Source organism: Lontra canadensis, unplaced genomic scaffold (assembly GCF_010015895.1).
Source record: "Lontra canadensis isolate GAN:19392208 unplaced genomic scaffold, GSC_riverotter_1.0 scaffold45, whole genome shotgun sequence".
Taxonomy (NCBI): domain Eukaryota; kingdom Metazoa; phylum Chordata; class Mammalia; order Carnivora; family Mustelidae; genus Lontra; species Lontra canadensis.
Window position 1 is genome coordinate 13,628,623 of NW_022631039.1, and position 18,461 is coordinate 13,647,083.

Consider the following 18,461-nt stretch of genomic DNA (forward strand, 5'->3'; position numbering starts at 1 on the left):
CCTAGGGCAGGCGGGGCTGCCGGCCGAGCAGCACACTCCCTTCTCGGTTCCCTCTCTGTCCAGGTGCAGCGTCCCAGGCCCGGCCTTGGGACTGGACCCGAGCTGTGGCCGTGAATGTGCCCTCGGCCCCTGCCGCCCCCACTTGGGACTAACCACTAACCTCACCCAGCCTCTGTGTGCACCTCTGGTCAACCTAGAGCCAGCGAGTGTCACCCCGAGTCCAGGCCAGAGATGAGGCCTAGGGTAGCCGGCTGGGAGTTGGGCTGGAGTAGCCGTTTCTTCTTGGGGTGCTGCTAGGGAAGGGCTGTAGATGGACAGGCAGCCTGAGAGCCTGGAAAGCCGTCCCTGGGCAGGTGCTGCCCCAGGACAACAGTGTCCTCGGGAACGAGTGTCCCTTGGGCTGTAGGACTGCGGTCTGTGCAGACTCAGTCTCCCTACCTGTGAAGTGGGAACAAGGCTTCCCCTAAGGTGCTTTGGCTTTAGTGTACAATGTGTGCTGTGTTTCCTGCCGTGGAGGGTGTGCCTCCCCCTACTCAGGATGGGAAGCCCCCCCTGCCAGTCTCAGCCCTGGCCTAGCCAACCTGAGACAGAGAGGCTCTGGCCTGTGTGTCCGGCCCGGGCCAGGGTCCTGCAGTGGGAGGCAGGCAGCTGGCCAAGCTGTTTACTGGCATGTGGGCTCTCCCTTCCAGAGCCGGGTCAGTGTCCTTCCCTGGGACAGGTTTGGGGATATGCCACCCGCCTTTCCTCCACAATCCTATCTCTGTGCTGGTGTCTGGGACCAAAAGGGCGGGTGGACTGGGGGCCAGGCTGCCTCTGCCCCGGGAAAGGAGGGGAGTGAGCAGGCAAACACAAGATGCCCAGGTGGTCTGGGTCCCTGAGCCTTGCATCTGAGCCCATGGGCCCGGCCCAAACCTCACTGCAGGGCCGCTGTACTCCAGGCCCCACCTGGCCGTCGCTCTGGGCCTCCACTGCAGACCGGCCCAGTTTTTCCTCTGGGCTCCTCCAGCGGCGAGAGCATTGCCGGCCCAGCGTCAGGAGGGAGGCCCTGGCCATTCTGCCTGGGTGCCTGCTGTGTGCTCGGCCCCTGCTCAGAAGCACAACGGCTGACCGCGGCCCTGGGAGGCCGCCCACAATGTGAATGTACATAGCATGGAGGCGGGCGCTGCCCGGACAGGCTGTGGACTTCGGCTGTCCGGGGAGCTCCCCCGTGCGTCGTGTGCGTGTGTGCCTGCCCTGTCTGTGACTTCATCCACTTCCTTCTCCTCACCGAGGTTGAATAAAGGAAAAGGAGAATCATCAAAAGGGGTTCAGACCCCGGCCTCAGTCTGTGGAGGGGAGCAGGTCTTGCCATTGGTTTTCTTTCTGTTCTTAGTTTTCAGGGTCCCCTTCCTAACCAGTCCCCATCCCAGTGACCTCTCCACATCCCCTCCCGGCCTTGGTCCCCACGGGCCCTGCAGCACCTGCGGGGGGTTGGGGGGCTCGACAAAGTGGGTGGAAGGTGGGAGGGAGGCGCCCCCCAGGGTCTTGAAGCCCCACAGGGTCCAGTTGGCTCCCGCGCCCCCACAGGCTGGGCAAACCAGCGGGGTCTGACTGGGACATCTGGCCCATGGGACCCCCTGCCATGTCCACCCACCCCATCTCACTATGCAATCCCAGCCCAAGCACCATTCTCTCCCTAGCCCGGACCCCTGACCAGCCCCCTGTGGGAGGCCAGCAGGTAGCCTCCCTGGGCTCCAGTTGGGGGGCGGTTGCAGGGGCCGGCACCTTCTTTGGGGCTTTTTTGACCGAAATGGTTGTGCGCTGTACCACTTCTTATACACAACATGCCACTCGATATAATTTTGTTAAGACTCTGACCCTCCCAGTTCCCCTCCTGGCCCTTGCACCCCACCCCCACAGTGTGATTTAGGGCCCTAAGCGGAAAGGGGGAACTGAGGTCCGAACCCCTCGGCATCTTCCTACGGCATCTTCCTCCAACCTCCCTAGGGCCATGGCCGTATGTGCTGTCGCTGTGTTTTTTATTTTTATTTTATTATCGTTTTTTGTTTGTTTGTTTTTTAACTGGGTTTGGGGTTTGATTTTTGTTTCTTTGGGGCTTTATTTTCTTGGCAGATAACTAAAAATCTCGTCAATGTAATTTCTGTGGTTTCTATTCAGCTTGGGTTTCATGTTTTAAAATAAACAAATTTTAAAAAACAGGGCTCTTTTCCTGCCTTGATTTGGCTCCTGCCGGGTCCTGTGGGCAGTGTGGTCGCGTGCTGGGTAGCTGAGAGACACCCCCCCCCCCAAGGTGGGGGGAGGCCCAGTTCGCCAGAGAGGGTGGGGTTAGAAGGGGGAAACCTACCAGAGAGTCCCGGGGTGGGGGTGGTTGTGTTGCGGGATGGGCCAGAGCGGTCGTCTTGACATTCTAAAGGCCTCTCTTTGCGGTCCGGACATGCCCTGGAGCGGCCGGGGATGCCCGTGCGGAGTGCCCTTCGGCCGCCTGGGTAGCGGACAGGCCTGGCCCCGGGCAGAAGTGTTGGAGGCAGCCAGGTCGGAGCAACGGAAGGTGCCGGGGAGGAGCGTGTTCTGGGCCCCTGCTGTGGGTGCACCTCCAGTCACTGGCCTCCCCAGGTGAGATGGTGGCGGGGAAAGGAGGGAAGGAGACCCGGCGTGCGCTGGGAGGCGGGCAGGGCCCCGCCCGCAACCAACCGCGCACCCAGTTGCCCACCCAAAGAGAGGACCCAGGTGTCTACTCGCCCTGCAGCAGCCCAGCCAATGAGAAGCCGCCTCTCGGGTGTCCTCCAATGGGCTCCCGTCGGGGACAGCCCCCCCCCCCCCCGCCCGCCGTATATATGCAGGCTCCGCCCCTTGGCTCTCAGCGTGTTTGCTGTTCCCGCGCAGGTGTGGGTCCTCGTTGCGGTGTCCACCCCAGCGAGCTCGCTTCGCCTCTGGGAAAACCGGCTGCTTTGTTTTTAAGGTTTAGCAGTCATTCTTGTCCTCATCTGAGGAATGGACTCTGGAAGGCGCCACATGATCCCGTGCGGAGCTCTGGAGGGTTGCTGGTGAGCTCACTTCCCTCAGAGGGGGCGAGGAGTCCCGTGGAACTGGGAGGACGCGCCCTTTGACCGGGAAAGCCTGGGTCTCCCACGCCCGGGGCCCAGGTGGCCGAGGCCCCTGCAGGGCCCCGTGGAAGGCACAAGGCTCCGGCGGCGTTGCTGTGAGCGCAGGGGTTTGGAAGGGGCGCTCTGGGCTAGAGCGCACACCAGCGGCCCCGGGTCCCCAGCCCCTGACCTGACCGGCTCTGGGGGCAGGGGTCCCAGAACTGGTCAGCCCTGAAGAGCAGACGCTGAGTGCGGAGGTGTGGAGACATCGGAGTCTTCTAGGGTGCCGGGTAGTAAGGAGAGTGAACTGGGGACGTGGGGCCAAGGAACCCAAAAGGCAGGAGAGCCCCAGGAGGGAAGGAACCCAGGCACTCCCCACCCTTCTTGGACCTCAATTTCCCTGTCAGGGAGGGCACAGTGACATCCTAGTTCTAGAAGTGGCCCCATTCCTCGGTTCACAGCCCCTCCATCTTCCTGACCTTCCCACCTCACTCTCCTAAGAACCTCTGTGATTGCACTGGACCCACCTGGATAGTCCAGGGTAATAATCTTCCTGTCTCGTGGTTCTTCATTTACTCACATCTACAAGTCCCCTTTACCATGAAGGTGACCTATTCATCAGTTGGGGAGGTGAAGATGTGAACATCTTCGGGGGTTACTCTTTTGGCCCACGAGGGAAGCAGGTCTTGATATCTGGGTAGAGAAAACAGCCAGTGCAAAGGTCCTGAGGCAGATACATGTCTGGTGTGTTCACGCAAGGAAGTGAGGGTCGCTGGAATAGACAGCAGAGAAGAGTGGTCTGAGAGGAAGCAGAGGACTAAGGATCCCAAAGGGCCTGTGGGTCTCATAAGGACTGGGAGACTGGCTCTGTGAGAGGCAGGAACCGTGGGGCCTCTGAGCCCTCACCTTCGTTTTAGCAGGATGGCCCTAGCTGGTGAGTTGGGAAAGGAGCCAGGGCAGAAGCAGGAGAGCAGATATGGGGCCTGGGCCATGGTGCAGGCTAGAGCTGAGGGTAGCCCAGGCATGGTGCTGGCCAGCTGAGGAGTGGTGAGCCCTGGGTTCTGGAAGAAATGCCATCAGCGCTTCCTGGCACACTGTATGGGGGTGTGGGGTTTGCCTGGGGCCGTGGGGGGTGTGAGGGTCTGTTGTCATAAACAGAGATTGGCAGCTGGGGAGGGAGCAGGTTTGGGATCAGGGGGTCAGTGGTCCACTTTTGGACATGTTGAGCCTAAGATGTCTTTTGGACAAGAGTGTCTAGGACCAAGAGTGGTGTTCCTGAGACCAAGAAGGGTGAGACCCAGGTCACAGTGGGGGTGGGGGCTGCCATAGACAGGAGTGTGACCCCCCTGCTGGCCTAGTGGTCAGAGCATTCAGGCAGCTGTGGGTGGGGGTTGTCTCAGGAGTTATGGAGGCCAGAGGAAGTGGTGGGGGCTGGGGGCAGAGAAGGCGTAGACCCCTGCTCCAGGGCTGTGGGAGAGCCAGAGAGCAGGGACAAAGCGGGGACAGGAGATTCCCCAAGGGCCCGAGGCTCCATCTGGAACTCAGGGTGAGACTCCCCGGAGGGCAGTGTTTCTGTCCAGCTGACCAGGTGCAGAGGGCAGGTGCAGGAGGTCAGACACCAGAGGCTTGACTGAGAGAGGATGAGGAACCAAGAGGCCAAGGGAGGTCGAAGGTGAGTTCATGGGCCTGACTGGACCTGGGACTTCAAGCAGGAGGGGGCAAGCCCGTGAGGTGTAAGGGGGCTGGGGGTCCAGCAGGGTCAGGAAATGGGAGGGAGGGAGGTGGAGGCAGAGTGGGGTCATGGGGCAGGCAAGGTCTGGGGACTGACCATGCAGTGGGGACCAAGGAGGCAGGGCTGGGGGCAAGGAGGCCAAAGGTGTAGGAAGGATCATGGACAGCAAAGACCAGAAGTGGATGCAAGAGCCAGGTGAGAGCGCCTGTGAGCCAAGAGCCAACAGACCCCGGAAGGAGGGGCCCGCGATAACCCCGCGAGGGGAGGGGAAGCAGGTGCTGTGATCCCAACCCTGGGAGGTCAGGGAGGTGGGGGGTGCGACCAGTGATGGAAAGAGCATTTCCAGGAGCGAGGCAGACAGATGTCCAGCAGGGGGCGCTGGGTCCTCAGAGGACGGGAGATGTGGGAGGTGGCGGGGAACCTGGCCAGGGGCTCAGAACATTCTGCCTTCCCAGCAGTCCCCCTGACCGCAGTGCTGCTGGTCTGGGGCTCACTGTGGCTCTGCTGAGTGGCGGACCCAACGATTCCCACCAGGACGGGCCACGAGGACATGCACTGGCCAGCCCCGCATCAGCGCGCGGGATGGCAGCCTTGCTGCCCATGGCAAGAGTTTGCCTCTTGACCTTACATGTGTTACGTGAACCACATAATGGTAAGAATTTTCAGGTTCCTGACATGAACGTTGGAGGGCAGGAATGGGGCTTGCCCCAGGATGTGGTGGGTCCTGGGGAAGGTCAGTTTGGGCAGGGCAAGAAACCACCAGCTCTCATCAGGACCCAGCTGGATTGCACCTGAGTAGGGGTGGTTCCAGAAGCCTGCGCAGGGCCGGTAGGGGGAATGTGGGGGCAGAGCAGCCCCAGCCCTAAGCTCCCAACTCTACGAGCACCTCAAGGGAGCTGACGGGAGCCCCACGGGCCCCTAGATTCCTCCTAGTGATGGACCAAGTGCTGTGCTCAGAAGGGGCTCTGGCAGGGAGGGGTCACCTCTAAGAACATTCTGGGCCTGGGGCAGCAGCAGTATAGTCCAGTTGGTCTGACAAAAAGATGGGGCGGGCCCTGGTCATCCCCCTACCCCCTCAGCCTGGGCCCAGCTGGGACAGGACGGGCTGAAACCCCCAGAGGGAAGGGAGCCTTAGGGCGAGCCCCGGTTGCCTGCAGGTAGGTTGGGCCAGGTCACAGAAGGGTTGTGGGGACCCAGTCCCCTGCTGTCCTCCTCTTTCCCAGGTTTCCAGGCGTTCTGAGCTGTCCCACCGCCGCAGTTTGCCCAGGGCTGTGCTGAGACCCAGACTGAAGCCTCTCCCACCCCCTCTATCAAGCCTTCCCTTCCCGGCTGCTGCTCAGAAGCCCATCTGGGGTCTGGGGTAAGTCAGACGGCTGGGATGGCCCCAGGTGGAGGGAGGTGTGTTTAAACTGAGCAGGGAGGGCACACACACACACACCCTGCCCCCCTCAGTCCCTCCTGAACCTGGCTCTGAACTCAGCCACCAGGCAGCACGGGGTGGGGGCTCCCAGCAGCCCCCATGTTGCTGTGTTGCTCCTTCTCTGGAAAGCCCACAAACAACGGGCAGTTTGGGAGGGGCTGGGCAGCCCTATGGGCCAGCCACTAGCCCAGGGGGAGGGCAGGCGGGGGCAGGACATCCTTCAGTCCTGCCCTGGGGGCAAAGCGAGGTCAGTGCTTCTGCTGTGACTCATCTTAGGGGAGGGCCCCTTCCTCACCCCGCTGAGGGTAGAAGTTGGGAGGAATCAGGCTGCCCAGTTCCCGGAAGGCCCTCCTGGACCTGCTTCCCCTTCTGAGGAGGAACTGACCTCCCTCACCTTCTCCTTGGGAAGAGGGAAGGGCCCCTGGTGCTTGTTGCTGCTCCGGCACACCTCCCAGGCCCAGAGCCCTAGGGGCTCATTTATGCCATTCTCCAGTGAAGGTCCCAGTGCCTCCTCCCCACAGGGGAGAGTCTGGACCAGCGGTGATGACCACATACGTACATCCCCAGTTCTGGGGCAGCCTCCACCTGTCCCCGTGAGGGCTGCCAAGCCACGTGTGTGCCCCAGGGCCACCAGCTCTGCAGGGAGGCTGGGGCCCTGGGGCTACCCTGGAGCCAGGCCGGAAGGCTCCTCTGACCGCCCCGGGTGACCCTGGTCTCTGCCCGCAGATGGCCAGGCCCCCCACCCCCGCCCCAGCAGCTCCCTTTCCCCAGCATGTCAGCGAGGATGACCTCTGCCCCATCAGCTGAGATGTGGTGCCGAGGGGGTGCCCTCTGGACAGGGATCGGGCTGAGATGCTGAGGGCTCCTCCTTCACCGCCACCCAACCCCGTCCCAGTCACTGCCCACATCCCCCAGGCAGCTGCTCCCTCCCAGCCCTTCTGCAAATCACACTCTGCTGACTCAGGGCTGCACAAGGCCAAGGTGTGGGGTCAGGCCCCAGCCAGTTGCCCCAGGCCCAAGGAGCTACCAGCAAGGGGTGGGGGGGCATTCCTGACTCCACGCTGCATCTGGGGGTGCTGAGTATGTGAGCAAGGAGCTCGTGGGCATGGAACTGGCATCATGTCCCTGACAGGTCAGGGGTGGGGAAAGGAGGCCCTTGGCGAACGCCTGTCTTTATCCCAACATGCTGAGAAGGCTCATCGTGGAGCAGAGCGGTCAGCGGGCATGGCCCTGGGAGCCTGGAGGCCAGGAGGAGAGCCGGCACCGCGCAAGGAAGAGGGAACACAGCTGCCCCCACCCCAGATGGTGGCGTTGAGGGACATCCCCAGCTGAGGGGGCAGCAGCTCCTGCCCACCCCTGCTGCCCACCAAGGCTGCATTCAAGGAGGAAGCGGCATAGAGGAACAGGCAGAAGACAAGGTCAGTGTGAATCCTTGCCCAGCCTCCCGGGGGCCCAGCTCTGGGACTGGTCCAGCCATGCAGCCCCTTCATGGAGGCGAGGGCAAGTGTGGGGTCCCCGGCACAAGGGGAGGCCAAGATCCAAGACCACCAGGCCTGATTTTGAGCACTTGATCACCCCCAGCCCCAGCCCAGGTGCCTAACCTTGGCTGTCACTGGCTCTTGAGCCTTAGTTTTGCCATCTGCATAATGGGACAACAATATGGCCTCTTGTGGGTTTGTGGTGGGGCTGAAACCAGATCAGGCTGGGCGACCACGAGCCCCTGTCCCTCCTGTGGGAAAGGCTGGGTCTGCAGAAGCAGACTGCTTCTCTGGGGGAGACCTGTGGATCCAGCCACCCCCTGATCCCCTCCACGGTGCCCTGGGACCTGCCATGCCTCTCAGGCTCCTGTAAGCTGCTCTTCAGATCCCCTCCCTCCCTTCCCCCCACAGGAGCACACACAGGCCTCCAGGCCCCTGGGAGCCCCTTCAGGCAGACCTGCTTTCTCAGGCCCAACTTCCAGCAAGATCAGGACCCCAGGGGGTTGCCCCAAAGAGCACCTTTATTCACAGCAAAGGACGTCACCATGGCAACCACACTTCAATTCCCTGAGAACTTTTCCATTATCCGCCGCTTTCCAAGCTCTGTCTTTGCAGAAAGAAAAACAGAAGACAAAACATACGCCACGGGCCCGGTGGGCCACACTGGGCCTGCGGGAGACAGGTAACGTGCAGGACGGGGCACGGGCAGTCCGCACGCAGGGACACATAAATACGCTTGGGGGCTAGGCCTTTCCACCGCTTTGAACAACAAAGATTATCTCAAGTTTGGCTTCTGCTTTTTCTGATCCACAGAAAAGATAAAATAACACCCGCCCTGCCCCCCCCCCCCCCCCCCCCCCCCCTGGAAAAACAGACAAAAACACCCTACCTTTTACCCACCCCCCTTATGAAAAAAAAGCACAGTAAAAAATTACTGTCACAAATATTTACAGACACGCCCACTATGGGCGACATTCTCTCTGCTTCGAGAGGAGATGAAATGCTCAGCTCTGTCTTCCCAACACGGGGAGACAAAGAGACCATGAGGGCTGGGAAGACTATCCACCCAGGATGGTCAGGAGGGGAGCCCCTACTCCCCTCACCCCACGGCCACTAGGGACTTAATGGGGGCCGGAGGTGGTGCTGGCAGGACGCAGGTGCTGTCCGCTGTCCCTCTGAGTCCAGAGCCAGCGGGAGTAGGGGACTCGGGCCACTCCTCCTAAACCCAGCTTCTTTCTGTGCACTGAGCGTGGCTCAGCTATGCTGGGGGTTTGGAGGTGGGGGGGGGCCGGGATCTCCAGAGACAGGGTCCCCCAGCCCCCGGCCTGCACCTGACAGGAAGGGAAAGGCACCTGCCTATCCCGGCAGAGCAGCCTCTGACCCCATGCTGCCCAGAGACCCCGCGGTAATAAAACCGCCTGCAGGGTGACCTCTGCTGCCCATCCTGCTGGGGTGGGGCTCAGGAGGCAGCGGCCCCGCGGAGCAGACAAGCGGCACGATCGCCTGCTCCTCAGCAGAGTGGAACTGCCCAGCAGCCTGCTCCGCGGACTGCACGTGGTGCGCACACACACAGGCACAGCCCTGGGGGAGTCTCGAATGCCAAGGCCAGGGCAGCTCTACACGGGTCCCCGGGCCCTTTGGATACCAGGGGCGCCCGAGGACGGGGTTTCAACCATGGCTGCTAGAAGACGGTGTGGGGACACCAGGGTGTGTCTGGGTACAGGTGGCAGTGGATGGAGCGGAACCTGTGGAGACAGAGGAGGCGGTGGGTCTGTGTAGGGAGGAGGTGCGGAGCCCCCATCTTCAGACCCCTACGGCATCCCCACTTGACCCCACGAGATGCCCCCACCCAGGGTATCCCCCTGACCCAGCAGACCCCGCAACGCACCCCTCTGGCCCTAGCAGGCCCACCAGACCCCAACCGAGGCCATCCCCCTACCCCACCAGATGCTCCCACCCAAGGCATCCCCCTGGCCCAAGGAGACGACCCCCAGCAGAACCCGCAACTCAGGGCACCCCTCCTCAGGCCCTAGCACAACCCCCAACCCACAGCAACCCTCCTGGCTCTAGCAAACAAGCCCCAGCAAACCCCCCAACACAGGGCAGCCCCCCGGCCCCTAGAATCCCCAACCCAGGGCAACCCCCCTCCAACCCCAGGAGACCACCCCTACCCAGGGTACCCCTGTCCCCTGCCAACTGGCCACAACAGATGCCACCCGGGCACCCCCTCTGGCCCCAGCAGAGACCCCAACCCAGGGCATCCCCTGGCCCAAGCAGACTGGACCCAGCAGAACCCCAAACCCAGGGCACCCCCCCAGACCCCAGCAGACCTGCCCCAGCAGACCCCTCTCCACAGCACCCCTCTGGCCCCGGACCCCTGGGGGACCCGATGTCAGGCCCAGCCTCTCTCTGGGCCTGCTTCCTCACCTGGATGGGTCAGCCTCCACCGAGAATGGCCCCTTCATGTGGATGGCATTCCGCTTACTCTCAAACATGCCATAGCTGAGGGTCACCTGGGGGGGGTTGGGCAGGTGAGACCAGGAGAGGCCCCCATATCCCCAGCTCTGTCCATGGCTTTCCATGGGGCTCTGTGCAAGGGGACAGCCTTGCCTTCCGCCCTCCCCAGACCAGGAAGGAAGGCCTCAGTCCCGGGCTTCATGGGCCTGGGTGTGGTAAAACCCACCTGCTCTGCAGAACCCAGGAATGAAGTCTAGGGTAGGGGCTTCAGGGAAGGCTAGCGGAGTCACCAGCTTGGGCCAAAAGATGCCCCAAATGGCACAGAGTAGGTGTGACACCCAGGATTGGAGCAGGGTCCCGCCGGTGGGGTTGGGTGTCTGAGGGACAGCCAACAGTGGGGCCCTTCCTGACTTCCTGGTTTAAAACAGTGACTCCACTCACCCCCTCCCCCCACTCCACTTGGTTCCCTGTGGCCCGGGAGGCGCACCTGCTCATGGAGCTCGGAGGCGGGCACCTGCTGCAGGTTCTCCAGGTGGGAGTGGAAGAGCCCGCTGCGGATGAGCGGCACGCCCAGCAGGGCCTCCACGATGTAGCCGATGGTGCAGTCATCGGGCAGGCGGATCCGCTCGGCTGTGCTCATGAAGTGGCCCCTGCTGCAAGGGGAGAGGGCCCGACCGACTGATGAGCAAGGGTGGCGCTGGCGGCCCCACCGGGAGCTCACTCGGACGCAGCCACAGACAGGCAGAACCCCACCTGGGATGAAGGAGCACAACCTTCGGAGGGGAGAGGACCAGAACACCAACAGGCTGCCCGCAGTGGCTCCAACCCTCCCAGAGCCCCCGCACAGCGCCCTCCTCTGAACTGCTGATAATTCAGAGCTGGGGTTACCAAGCCTGCACAGAAAGGAATCCTGCCCCTGCCCAGCGGTAGCTGGGTCTGGCGCCTGGCAGGTGGGAAGCCAGCAGAGGTGGAGGTACAGGTGGCGGTGGAGGGACACCATGACTCAGCCCACCTGGGCGTGGGAGGCTGGGGACACCCGTTGCTGGGCAGGGGCCCCAGGGCACTCACCTGGCCCATGGGCTCATCTTCAGGGCCAGCCCACGGCTGATGCAGAAGCCAGCCCCGCCAGTGGCAAACCAGAAGTGGACAGGACGCTGTGGGAGGGGAGCATGGTGAGACCCTCGCCCCAGGTCCCGGGACCCCTTCGGCCCCCTGCCCACCCGGCTGGGGCCCCTTGAGGGCAGAGCACGCACCATCTTGTTCTCGCTGACCCTCTCCGTGGCCTGGATGGGCCTGTCCAGACTGGGCTTGCCGATGTACACGTCCTGCGTGTGCGGGTAGCTGGCCAGCAGCCGCAGCAGAGCCCTCACGTTGACGTAGTTGTCGTCGTCCACGTGGCAGAACCACCTGCAGAGCCACGGCCGGCCGCAAAGAGGGCGTCAAGGGTGGGAGGCTGTTGGGGGAGGGACCCATGGGGGAGGGACCCATAGGGGAGGGGCGCGCTCCTCTGGCTGCACTCACTTCCTCCCTGATTCGATGAAGTGGTCGAACTCCACGGCCATCTTGCAGGACAGCGCCTGGCGGCTGTGAGCAGCTGAGCAGTTGGTATTGACCACGTGGCCTGGGAGCAAGGGAGGGGCCGTAAGCGGGTCTGAGCTGGCCCGTGAGAGCAGAGCAGGACGGAGCAGACCACTGTCCCAGGGCGCCCTGGGTCCAAGCTGTGCCCTGCAGCGGCCTCCCCCCGCTGCCCACCTCCCCGGCCCAGGGCCCACGGCCTAGTGATCACAGCAGCGCCCCCCCAGCCCAACCCCCTCCAGGGCAACCCCCTCCAGGGCAACCCCGGCCCGCCCCTGCCCATTCAGGCGGCTTTTTCCCAGCACCGGCCACCTGTTGCCGCCACATCAGCTCAAAGGGCCCTGGGAGCTGAAAGGACCTCATTTGCATGAGAATTGGGTGCCCCCCCCCAAGTGGCGGGGCGGGGCATTGAGCAAACCAGTTGAGTAAAGGGCCCTCTCTGGCCCGTGGCCTCCAAGACCTCTCTGCAGGGGACTGGGGAGGGGACGGTTCCTCCCAGGAGTGGAGCCCCCCCAACCCCGGCCTCCCGAAGTCCAGGGCTCACCCGTGCGCCTGGCCAGGGCTTCATCATCCCCGTCGGTGAAAATGAACGTCTGGAAGGAGAAACGTGGCCTTGAACAGGCAGCTCTCTGTCCCCTAGTCCCAGGGCCACATAGGGGATGCAGGGCCAGGCACCCTGGGGCTCAGTCATGTCCACTCTCCACCCTTCCGTGGGCCTCAGTTTCCCCAGGTGCATAGAGTGGGTCTCAAGTGCCCAGCCTAAGCAGAACTGGGCGGAACTCCTGCAGGCCCTACCCTGCCATCGACAGCTGGGCCCAAGGTCGCCTGGCGGCTGTGCTGGCACGAGCCAGGTGGGGTGCCCCGCCCACCCGCCAGGTAACCGGCTCCTGGCGCCCCGCACACCTGGCAGGGCACACACCCTTATTGACACAGCGAGCAGCCTGTGGGAGGGGGCAGAAGGCCATGGGGGGGCAGGCGGAGGAGGTCCGCTTTGGGAAGCCAAGTCTCAATCAGTCAGGGACAAAGGCCTGTGCTGGGCGGCTGCCAAGCCCCGGCGGACAAAGGGCCGGGAGGGAGGATGAACCGCCAGGCGCTGTCCGCAGGCTTTGTCTCCGGCCGCGCAGCGAGGGGCGAGGGCTGGCCTTAACTCGGCCGCGTTAAGCAGGAGTGGCCGTGCGGCCCATTACCATACAGCTGGCCTGGTTAACTGGGCCGGGCCGGGCGAAGGGTCCAACAGGCAGGGGTGCGGCCACAGCCCTGCAGCCCTCAGAGCTGGGCCCCCCATGCCCCCGGCACTGTGACCAGTCGGCCAGGTCACCTTGTCTGAGCCTAAGAAAGCACCGCTGTTCTCAGGAGGCTCCAATAGGCAAGAGGGTTGAGGCGGGAAACCGCGGATGCCCCAGCCCCCCTGAGGCCCAGCACCCCCCGCCCCACTGCTCAGGCAAGGAAATCCAGGCGGGCAGACAGTCCTTGCCCAAGGCCACATCAAGGCTCTACCTGTGCCAGCACAGGGCCACCCCTGCCAGGATAGCTCTGAGGAAGTGGTTGGGGGGGACGCGGGGCGGGGCCAGGAGCTGCCAGCACCCGCCTGGGCCCGTCAGCACACGGGGAGGAATGTTCCTTCCTCCGCCTGGCCCGCCCAGCGCGTGCCACCCAGCGCACCCAGGCAAGGCTGAATGCAAACCCTGGGGCCTGGTGGGGGCGGGTGCTCTGAGCACAGGCAGCAGGAGACCCCCTACCCACCTCCATGCCCACCAGACCTCAATTTCCTTTTACGGGTCCAAAGAAGGATCTAGCACGTGCAGGCCCAGAGCACAGTTCATACCCAGGAACCTGGGAGATCCACCTGGGGTCCCCACCCTCCTTCGGGCGGCCCTGGCTCCTTGGCCATCCTGACCCCAGACCGGAGCACACACGCAGGTGAAGCCACAAGCTGCTGATCACAGGCTTAGCACTGGAGAAGGGACAGGCCCCGTGGACAACCTCTCTGTACACGCACCCCCTCCTTCCAGAACCCTACAGGCACCCCAAGGCAGCCCGCACGCACAGACTCGCACCCAGCCCCCCACCCACTCCCCAGCCTCGCAGCCCAGGAATGCTGTGGGAGGCTGAGGCTGGCCAGTGCAGACGCGCCACTGCCGTCGCTGGATTAAAAGGAAAATGCTTTCTTAATGAGATCAAGCGAGGCCTGTTCTCCCGCGCTTTGGTGGTGCCCTAAAAACCCAGCCCAAGGCTATGGAGATTAAAGTCACCTTTGTTCGGCTAAGGGAAGAGCCAGGCGGGCGGCCTGGAGAGGAGTACGAGGCAAGGTGGGGCTGTGAGGGTACACAGTGCCTGGCCTCCTGTATCAGAACAACCAGCAGAGGAGGCGACAGGCTGCCTGGTAGTTCAGGGCCTCAGTATCCCCCTCTGTCAAATGGGCATCACAAAAACTGATCTGTACCCAGAGCAAAGCACTGAGACCCACTCCCTTCTTTGGTCTCCCTAACAGCCCTGAGAGGCGGGCACCATTGCTACCTGAGTGGATAGTAAGGACACTGGGGACCAAAGAGGGGCGGCCTCCAGCCTGTGGTCATACCCTGTGGCAGACGTGATGCTAGTCTAGACCCAAGCACCTTCCGGGGACCCCTCCACTCCCACCCTCCCACCACGACAGCCTCCTCCCCACTTCCCCAACCATGGGGCTGGAGGAGGAAGAGCAGGGCAGCAAGGGCGGCAGGGCTGGCCCAGAGCGGGCGGGGGTGTGGGGGGACACCCACAGGAAGCGGCATTGTTCCTGGAGCTGCGATTCAAAGAAACACAGGATGCCAAGCTCTCCCCCAGCAATTGTGGCCACTGTGGTGGCAGCCGCAACAGCCTGGCCTGCTCTTGGGAGGAGTGGGGGAAGGCCAAAGGTCCAGCCCCTCATCCTGGACTTTGAGGACTGTCACAGTGTGGACCCTGCTGACCAACCCCCGCCCCTGCCTTCCCTCCTCTCCATCATCACCTTAATTGCTGGAAGTTTCTAACACATGCTCCATGCCAGTGCTGTCAGTCTAGATCAAATGGCACCTCCTCCAGGAAGTCCCCCAACCCTCCACGTGGGTCAGATGCCCACTCTCAGCTTGCACAGTCTTTCTGGATTTCCCCCACCAAAGCCCTGACTTCTCTGCATCTCCTCCATCAGACTGGGTCTGAATCACAGGACTGGGAGAGGAGGGCCCTTGGTCGGGATAGTTTCAAGGACCCCTCCCCCCAACACGATGTGCAGGGCTCTGGCTTGCTGTGACACATGAGCTATGCCCGGGGCAGACGCAGCCTCTCCTGGGTGGGTTTAGCCGGCAAGAAGGAAATCTGAGTGTCCCTTCAACGGGGACCTCGGGGACCAGGGGAATGACAGACCCCACCCCAACCCTGCGTAACTGCTGGGCTCATTCCCTCCACCTCCAGGTTTTGCCAGGCCCTTCGAGAGATGAGGAGACCAGGGATCAGAAAGTCCTCAGGTCTTGCCCAGGATTATCCACCTCGGCTGGGACTGGTACCCAAGACCCCTGGACCACATCCCTTCTGCTGGAGAATGCCCCCCAAATCCAAGATGAGAGGTGCTCAGACCTGGTGGTGGCCCAGCAGGAGCTGAATGCTGCCAAAGGTCACCAGGCAGGGAGGCAGAGTCCTGGGGGGCAGGGTGCCGGGCTCCAGCCCGGTGCCCCACCAGGAGCTGTCAGTCAGGGATGGGGGGGCCCATCGGCCCCCTCATCGCCAGGCAACCTGAGTGGTCAGCACGCCAGTGGCGGTTCCCATGGAGCACATAGCTGCGCACAAGAGGCCGGACGCCTTTCTCCGTTGGAGAAAGGGGCTTTGTTACCTTGCCCAAGCGGCCGGCGTGAGAGCCGCCGGGCGCTGGGAATCCTAACGGCCCCGCAGCCAAACAAAACCCACGGCCCCCGCCGCCCCCTCCCGCTGGCCCGCTGAGCCCCTGGGAAAGGGGATGCTGCTTTCCCAGGAAGCTGCCACGGGGCTCCCAGGGCCCCCTCCCCATACAGGAACCAGAGAGAACCCTTCCCCATCCCCCAGGCCCCATGATGACCTCACCAGAACCCTGTCCCAAAACAGGGCTCATCCACGCCACCAGATCCCAGGCTGTGAGGTTTAAACAGTGAGGAAGAGGTGTGGGGTCCTCTCTGAGCCCTCACCCCAGCCAAGGGTCTCTCAGCTTCACCCCAAAGTCCCACTTAGTCCCTTGAATCTCCCAGCCCAGGGCTGTTCCCCCACTGCCCCTCCCCTGGCAGGGCGCACACTGCCCCATCCCGCCCCAACCCAACCGTTCTGCTGCAGCCTCCAGGAAGATTTTCAAAGTGGGGTGTGTCTTCATTATGTGTAGGAAGCCAGTGCTCAACTAGGGTGCAGTGAGCACAAGGTTCCAGGCTCCGAAGACTCCCATGCTGTGGGGACATAGACCCCCAAAATCCAGCGCTCTCTTTGGAGACGGATTCTCCAGGACTCAACAACACACACCCCAACTCCAAATTCTCTTTGACAATGACTTGTCCCCCATCCCATGGCAAAGATTCAGATGAGGGAGGGGACCAGCCTTATGCTGGGGGTTCTAACCCCACTCCAACACTCAGGGAAGTCTTCCTCCTCAGGGCCCCAGGTGGATGCCCCGCCAAGAACCCGCCAAGAATCTGCCTTGGGGGGAGGTTTGGGGGCAACAGCACCTTCCTTAGTAATGCACCCCAATAGTTGGGGGTGAGGGGAAGAAACCTCACAGAACACCAACACCAACCAAAGCAACAGCAGCTGGTGTAGGATCAACGCACACCATCCAGGGCTCTGGAAGTTGGATGGGGTCGGGTCTCCCTCTGACACTTCCACAACTTAATGGGAAGAGTGGTCCCATCAAGCAGACCCGGCTGGAAAGGGATGGACTGGCGTGGCTACCCTTAGATTTTCCCCGTAGCTGGACAGAGGCGCAGCCCGGCGCCCATCTGATAGAGCCACCCGCGGCACAAGACGGCACCCCCCCTACCCCGCCCAGGCCGTGAGGGCTCACCATCTCCTTGTGGCGCGAGATCCAGGTCTCCAGCAATAGGTCGAGACGTGCGCGGTGAAACTTTCTAGTGGTCTTGACCGCGATGAAGACGTCGTGGGGCGCCAGCGACTCGGCCGGGGCATGCGGCTGGCCGTCGGCGGGGCGGGGGGCGCCCCCGGGCGGTGGGCCCGCGTCTCTGCGCGCGCGGGTCAGCAGGCTGAAGTACTCGGACAGACTATGCACCTCGCGGGCGAGCGCAGCGGGCGCCGCCGCCGCCTCCAGCCCGGGCGCCGGGGCTGCCCCCGCGGGGCCCGCCAGGCTGCGCAGCGCGCGCCGGCCGCGCTCGGCGGGCACAGGGGGCGGCGGCGGGTCGGCTGTGAGAACCAGCAGGCAGGCGAGCAGCGCGCCCGCCAGCGCCAGCAGCAGGCGTCGGCCGCAGCGCTTGAGCATGGTGGGGTGGCGGCCCCCGGCGCGCCCTGCCCGGTGCGCCCTGCCCTGCCCCACACACCCTCACCGAGTTTCTTGGCTCCCGCGGCGCGTTCAGCTGTCCACCGTTAGCGCCCGGCGCTTTTAAAGCTCCCCTGCCGGACTCCGCCCTCTGGTGGGCGTGGTCCCCCGCTAGTCCCCACCCCTGTCGCGCGCTCACTGGCTACCGGGTCCTGGGGCGGGGCCTCGAACTGGCCGCCCTCCTCCACCCCAGACTCGCAGCGCCCACGTGGGGCCGCCGCGGGGGTCTGGGAACTGCGCGGCGGGCGCCGTCGCCCCCGCCCCCTGTGAGCACGTGCACGCCCCGCCCCGCCCAGGTCGTCCCCCGCAGGCGGCCGAGGGGCGTGGGGCTTTCGGCCCCTCTCGCCCCGGTGTCCCCGAAGGGGAAACCAGGCCAGCCAGAGCCGGCGGGGGCCCCTCGGGGCGTCTAGCACGCGGAAGGGCGCGCCCTCGGCGCGGTGACCGGGGTTCTGGCACGGGGACTTCGGGCTCCGCAGTCCCGCAGGAGACGTCCTCACTTCCTCGCCGGGCACTGCCCCTCCCCGAGCCCGGCATCCTCCCCCTGGGGTGGTGCGTGCCAAGAAGAGGGGGCGGTGCCTGGGCGCACCCGAGCGCTCGGTCTAAGGCAGCCGTGATTAATATTGAGGAGGAGTTGAGCCCTCCGAGCAACGGCCAGGGACACGTGTTTCCACCGAGAAAGCACCTGTATTAAATTCCACCTTCAGCGCTCTCCCTCACCGCGCCCCGCCCAGAGCTAATTTCCTCGAATCCCAGCCCAGCGGCGGCGGTGCGGAGCTGGTCCCCGAAATCCTCCCGGCGCCCCGTGGCGAGAAGAAACAGAGGTCGCCCCGCCCCTCGCGGGATGAAAGGCTGCTTTCTGTCCCATTTGGTCCCTCTACGCTCAGGCCAGATGTGGCCCAGCTGTGCCCCCGCCCCGCCTTCCCGGCACACGGCGGCCCCCACCCCCAGGCCTTCCCACGGGCCGGGCCGGCCCGCCGCACGAGCAGGGGCGGCAGGAATGCGCGCCAGCCACCCGGGGTGAGGGTGAGGGGCGAGGGGCCCGGAAGTGGCGGTGGGGGGGGCGGGGGCAGGCGGGGGCTCAGGGTCCAAGCTCCCTGCCCTGAGCATCTTCCGGAAGCGCAGCTGGGGGCGGCTCTCCGCTTGGCTGCTCCTCCTTCCCCTCCCCGTGGGCTCGGGCATCCCCTCCTCAGGAGGCCCT

At 63.8% G+C, this 18,461-nt stretch overlaps 1 protein-coding gene across 2 annotated transcripts; it reads right to left on the bottom strand.

Annotated features, from left to right (window-relative positions):
• Window positions 1–8,584: 8,584 nt before the first annotated feature.
• Window positions 8,585–17,280, bottom strand: LFNG (LFNG O-fucosylpeptide 3-beta-N-acetylglucosaminyltransferase). 2 transcript variants are annotated; one of them, XM_032872794.1, is made up of 8 exons: window positions 16,778–17,280; window positions 12,290–12,338; window positions 11,692–11,791; window positions 11,424–11,577; window positions 11,239–11,324; window positions 10,658–10,820; window positions 10,141–10,226; window positions 8,585–9,458 (listed from the first exon to the last, which is right to left on the bottom strand). In XM_032872794.1, exons 1-8 carry the CDS (start codon window positions 17,204–17,206, stop codon window positions 9,395–9,397), a joined length of 1,131 nt encoding a protein of 376 aa, XP_032728685.1. In that variant the 5' UTR covers window positions 17,207–17,280; the 3' UTR covers window positions 8,585–9,394. The 2 variants fall into 2 exon arrangements, with proteins under 2 accessions (XP_032728685.1, XP_032728684.1); XM_032872793.1 differs by having other exon boundaries at window positions 10,658–10,823; window positions 16,778–17,279.
• Between the last annotated feature and the right edge of the window lie 1,181 nt (window positions 17,281–18,461).